This window comes from Pseudoliparis swirei, chromosome 18 (genome assembly GCF_029220125.1).
Source record: "Pseudoliparis swirei isolate HS2019 ecotype Mariana Trench chromosome 18, NWPU_hadal_v1, whole genome shotgun sequence".
Classification (NCBI taxonomy): Eukaryota; Metazoa; Chordata; class Actinopteri; order Perciformes; family Liparidae; genus Pseudoliparis; species Pseudoliparis swirei.
The window spans coordinates 591433-603923 of NC_079405.1; the positions used below are offsets into that span (position 1 = coordinate 591433).

At 47.1% G+C, this 12491-nt stretch overlaps 1 protein-coding gene across 1 annotated transcript in view; it reads right to left on the reverse strand.

Moving 5' to 3' along the window:
• Positions 1–12491, reverse strand: part of LOC130207760 (E3 ubiquitin-protein ligase RNF123) — a 101634-nt gene that overhangs the window by 48716 nt on the left and 40427 nt on the right. Inside the window, exons 24-29 of the mRNA XM_056436447.1 lie at positions 8331–8476; positions 6783–6866; positions 4789–4896; positions 2860–3037; positions 888–962; positions 705–792 (exon numbers count right to left, since the gene is read on the reverse strand). Of these exons, the coding sequence (XP_056292422.1) occupies positions 705–792; positions 888–962; positions 2860–3037; positions 4789–4896; positions 6783–6866; positions 8331–8476 (679 nt within the window). The remainder of the gene's footprint in view (positions 1–704; positions 793–887; positions 963–2859; positions 3038–4788; positions 4897–6782; positions 6867–8330; positions 8477–12491) is intronic.

The following is a 12491-nucleotide window of genomic DNA, read 5'->3' on the forward strand; positions in this document are numbered from 1 at the left end:
CCGCTAGCCCTAGTAGCTCCGCTAGCTCTAGAAGCTCCGCTAGCCGTAGCTCCGCTAGCCCTAGTAGCTCCGCTAGCCCTAGTAGCTCCACTAGCCGTAGCTCCGCTGGCTCAGCGCTGTGACGTCTGCTTCCTTTAGCACGGCTCGTTAACGTCTCCCATGTTTAAATGTCTAATGTGTTGCCGCCACTCAGAGGACCAACATGGTTACATCTACACTCCTCTGGCAGTAGAATCTCCAGACCGCTTCAGGAGCTGCTGTTGCTGTGGCCAGAGAACTTACCAGTTGCGGTGCGTTCACTTGCAACGGCGCTGGTATGACAGCGTATGCCGGCTTATATTTTGAGCGTCTCTCTTTCAAAAACATATGAATTATTTCAAACTCGGCGTAAATGAACATGTGAATATAACAAATTTCCAAAACTTTTGTGATCTAAGTTTTTTCCATGACTTTTCCAGGCCTGGAAATGACCATTTTAAAATTCCATGACTTTTGCAGGTTTTCCATGACGAACCCTGACAGTGACATCATGCATGGTGATGTCACGGTGATGTCACGGTGACATCACCGTGACATCATAACATGACGGACTCTCTCCTCCGTGAACGTATGGTAATCAGTCAGAGCGGAGGGAGTCCGATCTGACCGAAGTAACCTTCCGACACATCGTAAAGATAACGAGTTGTGAGCCAATCAGCACTCACTGTTCCTCTGGGATCCTCTCCACTGCCCTGAGGGATTGTGGGTAACAGACGTAGCTGGCGAGGGCCTGCATCAGAGAGTCTTTGATGTCTGAGAGGAGGGAGATTGTTTTAGTTTATTTTAAGAGCAAATACATTCCAATCAACAGTCCTCGATCCACATCATCTTCTGTGTGTGTGCGTTACCTGTCCCTACGATACGTGGGTCAGCAAAGTGTTTGGCCAGGATGGCGGCGAGCTGCGTCAGAGTTTCATCGTAGCCTGAGGCCAACACAAAGAAAATGGATATAACGACATATTAACGTCTTCTGTCACTTCGGTTATTCTCATTTGTTCAGCAAATGATTGTTTTTTTAAGACGACAAACTATCGCGACGCCATTTGATAAAAAAAAGACCTCGAGAAGAATCTATGTTAATTAATTGTTCAACACTTTATAAATGGGAGCAAATGAATGCATTTAAATGCATATTGTTTCTATATATTTGGCGTCTCTTGCACTTTGAGAACGACTTCGCCGGATAAACTTTCCAAGTCTTCGGCACGACATTCCCCCCACGATACGTCTGGTCTTATGTGGTCTCATGAGGTCTCATGTGGTCTCATGTGAGCAGGTCTACCTGGGAGCTCCTCCATGTGGTCTCATGAGGTCTCATGAGGTCTCATGTGAGCAGGTCTACCTGGGAGCTCCTCCATGTGGTCTCATGTGATCTCATGTGAGCAGGTCTACCTGGGAGCTCCTCCATGTGGTCTCATGAGGTCTCATGTGAGCAGGTCTACCTGGGAGCTCCTCCATGTGGTCTCATGTGATCTCATGTGAGCAGGTCTACCTGGGAGCTCCTCCATGTGGTCTCATGAGGTCTCATGTGAGCAGGTCTACCTGGGAGCTCCTCCATGTGGTCTCATGTGATCTCATGTGAGCAGGTCTACCTGGGAGCTCCTCCATGTGGTCTCATGAGGTCTCATGTGAGCAGGTCTACCTGGGAGCTCCTCCATGTGGTCTCATGAGGTCTCATGTGAGCAGGTCTACCTGGGAGCTCCTCCATGTGGTCTCATGAGGTCTCATGTGAGCAGGTCTACCTGGGAGCTCCTCCATGTGGTCTCATGTGAGCAGGTCTACCTGGGAGCTCCTCCATGTGGTCTCATGAGGTCTCATGTGAGCAGGTCTACCTGGGAGCTCCTCCATGTGGTCTCATGAGGTCTCATGTGAGCAGGTCTACCTGGGAGCTCCTCCATGTGGTCTCATGTGATCTCATGTGGTCTCATGAGGTCTCATGTGATCTCATGAGGTCTCATGTGGTCTCATTAGGTCTCATGTGATCTAATGAGGTCTCATGTGGTCTCATGAGGTCTCATGAGGTCTCATGTGGTCTCATGAGGTCTCATGTGGTCTCATGAGGTCTCATGTGGTGATCTCATGTGGTCTCATGTGGTCTCATGAGGTCTCATGTGGTCTCATGTGATCCCATGAGGTCTCATGTGGTCTCATGTGATCTCATGTGATCTCATGAGGTCTCATGTGGTCTCATGAGGTCTCATGTGAGCAGGTCTACCTGGGAGCTCCTCCATGAGGTCTCATGTGATCTCATGAGGTCTCATGTGGTCTCATTAGGTCTCATGTGATCTAATGAGGTCTCATGTGGTCTCATGTGGTCTCATGAGGTCTCATGTGGTCTCATGAGGTCTCATGTGATCTCATGTGGTCTCATGTGGTCTCATGAGGTCTCATGTGGTCTCATGTGATCCCATGAGGTCTCATGTGGTCTCATGTGATCTCATGTGATCTCATGAGGTCTCATGTGGTCTCATGAGGTCTCATGTGAGCAGGTCTACCTGGGAGCTCCTCCATGAGGTCTCATGTGATCTCATGAGGTCTCATGTGGTCTCATTAGGTCTCATGTGATCTAATGAGGTCTCATGTGGTCTCATGTGGTCTCATGAGGTCTCATGTGGTCTCATGTGGTCTCATGAGGTCTCATGTGGTCTCATGAGGTCTCATGTGGTCTCATGAGGTCTCATGTGGTCTCATGTGATCCCATGAGGTCTCATGTGGTCTCATGTGATCTCATGTGATCTCATGAGGTCTCATGTGGTCTCATGAGGTCTCATGTGATCTCATGTGGTCTCATGTGGTCTCATGTGATCTCATGTGGTCTACCTGGGAGCTCCTCCATGCTGTTGGCGGGGCTGAAGTAGTTCTTCAGGGCGCTGTAGGCGTTCATGGCCACGCTGAGGTAGAACTCCGGGGCGAAGGCGAACAGAGAGCCGGTGGCGTCGGCGTGTTCCACGGTCCGGATGCAGACGCACAACAGCCAGAACACGTCCAGCATCTTCTCCTGCACACAGAGGAGTGTTTACTACACAACAACTACACACAGAACAGACAGGGGAGTGTTTACTACACAACAACTACACACAGCACATCTCTACCGAGGGAGCGATGTGAAGCACACACACGTTGGCTTATAGCCATGTTAACCTGCAGCTACAGTCGGATGTTAAACTGCAGCTACAGTCGGATGTTAACCTGCAGCTACAGTCGGATGTTAACCTGCAGCTACAGTCGGATGTTAAACTGCAGCTACAGTCGGATGTTAAACTGCAGCTACAGTCGGATGTTAAACTGCAGCTACAGTCGGATGTTAAACTGCAGCTACAGTCGGATGTTAACCTGCAGCTACAGTCGGATGTTAACCTGCAGCTACAGTCGGATGTTAAACTGCAGCTACAGTCGGATGTTAAACTGCAGCTACAGTCGGATGTTAACCTGCAGCTACAGTCGGATGTTAAACTGCAGCTACAGTCGGATGTTAACCTGCAGCTACAGTCGGATGTTAAGCTGCAGCTACAGTCAGATGTTAAACTGCAGCTCCAGTCGGATGTTAAACTGCAGCTACAGTCGGATGTTAACCTGCAGCTACAGTCGGATGTTAAACTGCAGCTACAGTCGGGTGTTAAACTGCAGCTAGTCGGATGTTAAACTGCAGCTACAATCGGATGTTAAACTGCAGCTATTCGGGTGTTAAACTGCAGCTACAGTCTGATGTTAAACTGCAGCTACAGTCGGATGTTAAACTGCAGCTACAGTCGGATGTTAAACTGCAGCTAGTCAGATGTTAAACTGCAGCTACAATCGGATGTTAAACTGCAGCTAATCGGGTGTTAAACTGCAGCTACAGTCTGATGTTAAACTGCAGCTACAGTCGGATGTTAAACTGCAGCTACAGTCGGGTGTTAAACTGCAGCTACAGTCGGATGTTAAACTGCAGCTACAGTCGGGTGTTAAACTGCATCTACAGTCGGATGTTAAACTGCAGCTAGTCGGGTGTTAAACTGCAGCTACAGTCTGATGTTAAACTGCAGCTACAGTCGGATGTTAAACTGCAGCTACAGTCGGATGTTAAACTGCAGCTACAGTCGGGTGTTAAACTGCAGCTACAGTCGGATGTTAAACTGCAGCTAGTTGGATGTTAACCTGCAGCTACAGTCGGATGTTAAACTGCAGCTACAGTCTGAACCGTACTTCGCTCTACCAACATGACCACCTGGATGTCAATAAGCTACATGCCTGTGCACATTGTTTTAAAACATTGCTTTTATTTGCATGATTTTTGCAACCAGTGGACAGGAAGTGACAATATGTGGAATGTGGAGCAGCGACATAGAGCTCTGGTGTCGACCTGTCAATCACCCTGTAGCCCCGCCCCTAAAGCTGCTTTATTTGGGAGTTTTTCCTGGTCCGATGTGAGGTTTTGGGGCAGGGATGTCTTTGTGTACAGATTGTAAAGCACTCCGAGACAAATTTGTAATTTGTGAAATTGGGCTATACAAATAAACTGAATTGAATTGAATTTATGGTCTCTCAATCACCCTGTAGCTCCGCCCCTAAAGCGTCCCCTGCTTCATGGTCTGACTCTAAATGACCATGAAGTCTAAATGATGACATCATGCTGAATAGAAGAAGACTTGAGACTAGAGACTGAGACATGAATTATGTTTACTGAGGGAATTAGAGTCACGATATAGACTTCTATACAACCAGGGTAGTCGCCCCCTGGTGGTCAGGAGAGAAGTACAGGCATGCCACCTTGGAGTAGATGGTGGCGTTGATCCAGGCCAGTCTCCTGCACAGGTGGTTCAGCTTCTCCGCGAACACCTTCTGGCTCTTCTGGAGCTCGTCCAGGATGTCCGGCCTCTGAAGGACAGAGCGCAGCGTCACGGGATCGGCGCCTCGGCTTCGGTCACGAACCCGGCGGAGGTCGGCGCCGACAGGAGGCATTGTGGGACGCATTCACACAAAGGAATGCGTTGTGGGCATCCTTCACGGTTACATTGCCACCTGCCCACAGCTAACCACTCGATCCATTCACACACTTTGTCTGGCAATGTCGGGTCAAGTGTCTCGACATGGACTGGTGCAGCCGGGGATCGAACCGCCGGACGTGAAGTAATGTAAAGTAACAACGTGTGATGTAAAGTAATGTAAAGTAATATAATGTAAAGTAATGTAAAGTAATGTAAAGTAATGTAATGTAAAGTAAAGTAATGTAAAGTAATGTAATGTAAAGTAAAGTAATGTAAATTAATGTAAAGTAAAGTAATGTAAAGTAATGTAAAGTAATGTAATGTAAAGTAATGTAAAGTAATGTAAACTCCGTTGCTTGTTAAATTCCCCTCTTTGTTTTCCGGCTGCTTCAACAACTATAAATAAGGCGACTCCCTTGTAATTAGTCGTGTTGTAGTCGTGTTGTAGTCGTGGTGTAGTCGTGGTGTAGTCGTGGAGTAGTTGTGGTGTAGTCATGTTGTCATGGTGTAGTCATGTTGTAGTCGTGGTGTAGTGGTGAAGTCGTGTGTGTGTGTAGTCGTGGTGTAGTCGTGGTGTAGTCGTGGTGTAGTCGTGGTGTAGTCGTGGTGTAGTCGTGGTGTAGTCGTGGTGAAGTCGTGGTGTAGTCGTGGTGTAGTCGTGGTAGTCGTGGTGTAGTCGTGGTGTAGTCGTGGTGTCGTGGTGAAGTCGTGGTGAAGTCGTGGTGTAGTCGTGGTGTGTAGTCGTGGTGGTGGTAGTCGTGGTGTAGTCGTGGTGAGTCGTGTGTAGTGGGTGGTGTGAGTCGTGGTGTAGTCGTGGTGAAGTCGTGTTGTAGTCGTGGTGAAGTCGTGGTGTAGTCGTGGAGTAGTCGTGGTGTAGTCGTGGTGAAGTCGTGGTGTTGTAGTCGTGTTGTAGTCGTGGTGAAGTCGTGTTGTAGTCGTGGTGAAGTCGTGGTGTAGTCGTGGTGAAGTCGGTGTGTGGTGTCGTGTAGTCGTGGTGAAGTCGTGGTGAAGTCGTGGTGTAGTCGTGGAGTAGTCGTGGTGTAGTCGTGGTGTAGTCGTGTAGTAGTCGTGGCGAAGTCGTGTCGTAGTCGTGGTGTAGTCGTGGTGAAGTCGTGTGTAGTCGTGGTTGTGGGTGGTGTAGTCGGTGTGGTGTAGTCGGTGTCGCCGTGGTGTAGTCGTAGTCGTGGTGTCGCCGTGGTGTAGTCGTGGTGTCGTCGTGGTGTAGTCGTGTGTCGTGCCGTGGTGGTCGTGGTGGGTGGTGGTGTAGTCGTGGTGTCGTCGTGGTGTAGTCGTGGTGTCGTCGTGGTGTAGTCGTGGTGTCGTCGTGGTGTCGTGGTGTAGTCGTGGTGTCGTCGTGGTATAGTCGTGGTGTAGTCGTGGTGTCGTCGTGGTGTAGTCGTGGTGTCGTCGTGGTGTAGTCGTGGTGTCGTCGTGGTGTCGTCGTGGTGTCGTCGTGGTGTCGTCGTGGTGTAGTCGTGGTGTCGTCGTGGTGTAGTCGTGGTGTAGTCGTGGTGTCGTCGTGGTGACAGTGGAGCCATCCTAACAGTTATCTGAGACTGGCGCGCCAACAAACTCAATAACTCACGCTCCGCTTCACCGCGAGCCGGGAGACGTGTTTAACCATGAAATATTTAGACATGTTTTGACAGACTGAAGACAAGAATGGTTTCTGTTATGATCAGCTGAAGGACACACACACACACAACACACACACTGTCACACACACACACACTGTCACACACACACACTGTCACGCATACACACACACACACTTACACTTGCAGGGCACCGTGCGATCTTCTCCTCGGTGTCCTTCAGGGCAACGGCGTATTCATGGACGTCATCTGAGACCACCACCATCTGCAAGAGGAGCAACTTCATCTGAGCAACTAGAACCCAGTGGAGCAACTTCATCTGAGCAACTAGAAACCAGTGGAGCAACTTCATCTGAGCAACTAGAACCCAGTGGAGCAACTTCATCTGAGCAACTAGAAACCAGTGGAGCAACTTCATCTGAGCAACTAGAACCCAGTGGAGCAACTTCATCTGAGCAACTAGAAACCAGTGGAGCAACTTCATCTGAGCAACTAGAAACCAGTGGAGCAACTTCATCTGAGCAACTAGAAACCAGTGGAGCAACTTCATCTGAGCAACTAGAAATCAGTGGAGCAACTTCATCTGAGCAACTAGAAACCAGAGGAGCAACTTCATCTGTACAACCAGAAACCAGTGGAGCAACTTCATCTGAGCAACTAGAAACCAGAGGAGCAACTTCATTTTAGCAACTAGAAACCAGAGGAGCAACTTCATCTGAGCAACTAGAAACCAGTAGAGCAACACACACACTTATCACACGTATCTACATATTGATCCACATATTGATCCACAGATTAATCCACAGATTGATCCACAGATTAATCCACAGATTGATCCACAGATTAATTTACAGATTGATCCATAGATTAATCCACAGATTGATCCACAGATTGATCCACAGATTAATCCACAGATTGATCCACAGATTAATCCACAGATTAATTCACAGATTGATCCACAGATTAATCCACAGATTAATTCACAGATTGATCCACAGATTAATCCACAGATTGATCCACAGATTGATGATTAATTCACAGATTGATCCACAGATTGATCCACAGATTGATCCACAGATTAATCCACAGATTGAGCCACAGATTGATCCACAGATTGATCCACAGATTAATCCACAGATTGATCCACAGATTGATCCACAGATTGATCCACAGATTAATCCACAGATTAATCCACAGATTGATCCACAGATTAATCCACAGATTGATCCACAGATTATTCCACAGATTGATCCACAGATTGATCCACAGATTAATCCACAGATTGATCCACAGATTAATCCACAGATTGATCCACAGATTGATCCACAGATTAATCCACAGATTGATCCACAGATTAATCCACAGATTGCACAAACAGACCAACAATCCGCCGACATGATGACAAATCCAAAAAGCTATTTCATAAAAACAAGAATCTCAACACGAAGCTCCGAAGGCTGCGTTCACATCTGGAGGTCGTATCTTTTAAATTAGAAAAGAGACGTGACAATAACAGAGAGGTCAGTGGTCGGACCACTCAGACTCCCAGAGGGTCAATAAGAGATGAACCAATCACAGACAGCGTGTGGGGGGGGGGGGGGGCGTCATCAGTCAGCGGGTGAAAAGGGGAAGGTATGAACACACATATATATGTGTGTGTGTATGTGTGTATGTGTGTCTGTATCTGTGTGTCTGCGTGTGCGTGTTTGTGTGTATCCTCCGGGCTCACCTTTCCCAGCTGCTGGTGGACGCTCAGGTTGTACATCATCACGATACCGTCCACAATCTCCAACAGCGACTTGTCTGCGATTGGCTGATGGGGCTCCTCCAGCGGTCGCCCCAGCAACAGGCCGTCGTTACCATGGCTTCCCTCGACTTCAGGTGGAAGAGAAAAAAGAAAAGAAAGGGGGATTTGTTTTTGTACCCAGCTACTAGACAATAATAAATAGATAATATAAAGTCACACTGTTCCTCTGTGGCCCGATGTCATCACTGTGACATCATCGGGACAATGAGGCAACGAATAGATACAGTCAATAAAAAGACCATTTAAATAGTTGGCAAGAATCGATAATGAAATCCATTATCGATTTGTTGTGTCACGCCGCTCAATAAGTCGTGGAGATGTTTGAGCATCAGGAGTCGAGTGTGGAGGTCGAGGAAAGACCTTCCTGTTGTGAGAGCCAATCGGCCGTGAGCCGCTCCGCCATTGGTCGATCTTACTGCTGCTGCTACTCTAGCGCTGGAAGCGGAAGTCATTCATTTGTAGTCGGTGTGAAAGTCACCGAGCTCTATATATACACACACGCATATACAGTGCATCCGGAAATTATTCACAGCGCTTCACTTTTTCCACATTTTGTTATGTTACAGCCTTATTCCAAAATGGATTAAATTAATTATTTCCCTCAACATTCTACACACAACAACCCATAATGATAAAGTGAAAACTGTTTTTTGCAAATTTTTGCAAATCTGTTACAAATAAACAAGGAAAACATCACATGTACATAAGTATTCACAGCCTTTAGCTCAGGTCCTGTTTCCACTGGTCATCCTTGAGATGTTGGATTGGAGGCCACCTGTGCTACATTCAGATGATTGGACATGATTGAGAACACATCTGTCTATATAAGGTATCACAGTTGACTGCATATCAGAGCAGAAACCAAGCCATGAAGTTCAAGGAATTATCTATAGACCTCCGAGACAGAATGGTATCGAGGCACAGATCTGGCGTAGGGTACAGAAAGATGTCTGCAGCATTGAAAGTCCCAATGAGCCCAGTGGCCTCCATCATCCGGACATGGAAGAAGTTTGGAACCACCAGGACTCTTCCTAGAGTCGCCCAGCCAGACTGAGCGATCGGGGGAGAAGGGCCTTCGTCAGGGAGGGGACCAGGAGCCCCATGGTCACTCTGACAGAGCTCCAGCGTTGTTCTATGAAGAGAGGAGAACCTTCCAGAAGGAAAACCGTCTCTGCAGCGCTCCACACATCAGGCCTGTTTGGGAGAGGCCAGACGGAAGCCCCTCCTCAGGAAGAAGCACATGACGGCCTGCCTAGAGTTGGCCAAGAAGCACCTGAAGGACTCTCAGCCCATGAGAAACTATTCTCTGGTCTGATGAAACCGATTGAACTCTTTGGCCTGAATGCCAGCATCATGTCTGGAGGAAACCAGGCACTGCTCCTCACCTGGCCAACAGCATCCCTCCAGTGAAGCATGGTGGGGGCAGCATCATGCTTTTCAGCGGGAGGAACTGGGAGACGAGTCAGGATAGAGGGAAAGATGAATGCAGCAACGTCCAGAGACCTCCTGGATGAAAACATGCTCCAAAGCGCTCTGGACCTCAGGCTGGGGCGACGGTTCATCTTCCAACAGGACAACGACCCGAAGCACACAGCCCAGTAACAAAGGAGTGGCTTGGGGACAACTCTGTGAAGGTCCTGGAGAGGCCCAGCCAGAGCCCCGACCTGAACCCCATTGAACATCTCTGTGCACCGACGCTCCCCATCCAACCTGATGGAACTGGAGAGGTTCTGAAAGAAGAATGGGAGAACCTGCCCAGAAACAGGTGAGCCCCGCTGTGGAGTCAGACCCAAGAAGACTTGAGGCTGGAGTTGCTGCCAAAGGTGCTTCAACAAAGTATTGAGCAAAGGCTGTGAATACTTCTGTACATGTGATGTTTTCCTTCTTTATTTTTAATAAATGTGCACAAATTTGCAAAAAACAGTTTTCACTTTGTCATTATGGGTTGTTGTGTGTAGAATGTTGAGGAAAATAATGAATTTAATCCATTTTGGAATAAGGCTGTAACATAACAAAATGTGGAAAAAATGAAGCGCTGTGAATACTTTCCGGATGCACTGTATGTATATATATATATTTATTAGGGCTGTCAATCGATTAAAAAAATGAACTAATTCATCGCACATTTTGAAATTGCGATTAATTAATCGCGATTAAAAGTTTGTTCCTTCTTTTTAAAGACCAAACTTCACAGAGCTGTGTTTTCTAAGAGGCTCCTACCTATAAAGTGCCAGCGAGGTATTTAATATCGTGGATGATAAATTGTTTCTTCAGTGAAACATCAGATTAGTAAAAAAAAAGAAGTTTATTGAGACCCCATTGGTCCTGTCATCTTTACCACTGAACAGCAGAACCAGTGGCCTTGGTAACTGACTGACATTCACATATGTCATGTTAACCCTCTGGAGGCTGGGGGCATTTTATACATTTTACAACAACAAAAAAATTCACCGTTTAAAGTCTTTTGCATGTGACACACCCCCACGTGTTCTACATCAAACATTCCAGAACAATCTCAGCTCTATTCAATGAGGCTCATTGTCCTCGTGCCTGTTCTCTGCTCTCTGACTGACAGGCTGCTAAATGAGCCTTACCTGTGAGGTGGGAGGTCCTTTGTGATTTACTGAGTGTTCATTGGTTGTTTTTTCCCCAAAATGTTGACAAACAAACGGATTGACCAATCACGGTGAAGGTTTCGTGTGACGAGTTCTTTCCGCGCCGCGTCACCCGACACGTCGCCCCTCCGTTCCTCTGTGTGTCAGAGGGGGAGACGGGAGGAAGGAGGAGCAGGAGGAAACCCGACTGATTCATCCACGAGTTAAACTCATTTATGATCCTTATTTTCGCGGAGAAATAATTGTTTTAAAAATGGAAACAGTGTTAAACCGTCCTGCCGCGGTTTGACACTCAGAGGAGTGTAAAAACTTCAACGAACACCGGAAGCAAGTCGAAGTGTCCTTGAGCAAGGCACTGAACCCCCAGTTGCTTCCCGGCCGCTTCACTGCAGCCCACTGCTCCTTAATAACTAAGGATGGGTTAAATGCAGAGAACTAATTTCCCCTTGTGGATTAATAAAGTATATATATAAACAAATTAAAAAAACGCCGCCAAATTAATCGCATAGATTAATGCGTTAACGCTGACAGCCCTAATATTTATATACATATATAAACACAGATACATACATATATATATTAATGTTATGAACCCAACGAGGGCGTTACATGTTCAGAGGTTTATGAGATGTCCTCAACACTTATGAAGCAGGACTCGTGGTTAGTTCTTCATGCAGGAGGAGGGACATGAGAACTGTTTACAGAGATAAGCCCCGCCCCTCACCGTACGCAAATGACATCGGTGAGGGGGCGGGGCTTATCTCTGTTAATGTTTTGGAATAAAGGGTTGGTAATTAATGGTGTTGTTTTGTCCCGAATAATTGATAAATGAATCGACAGATTCCTCGATTATTAAAATAATCGCTAGTCGCAGCCCTCGGGACAATGCGCCCCCGATGATGTCACAGTGATGTCATCAGGCCCAACACAGCGGCTTTCTTCCCTTTTGTACCCTCCAAGGTGTTTTTCTATTTCTTGAGCGTTGTTCCTGATCCGGTGTAAGGTCAAAGGTCAGGGATGTCGTCCGTGAGGTCAAAGGTGTCTATGTGAGGATAGAGATCTGCTAGATGCAGATATATCAGAAACGGAGGTACTCCAAGCCATTAATTCCTTACAAAATAACAAGACACCTGGGCCAGATGGCTTCCCCATCGAGTATTATAAGACCTTCTCAAAAAAACTACTGACACCCATCGTTAACATGATTAAAGAAGCTCTAGAAAACAAAAAATTACCAGACTCATTGGAGATTGCAACACTCACATTACTTCCGAAACCGGGTAAGGACAAACAGAAATGCGACTCATACAGACCCCTCAGCCTCTTAAATGCAGATTATAAGATACTATCCAAACTAATTGCCCTCAGACTGGAAGATGTTATACCAAAGATAATACACGCTGACCAAACAGGCTTCGTCAAAAACAGGTACGGAGCTGATAATGTGCGGCGACTGCTCCACATTCTG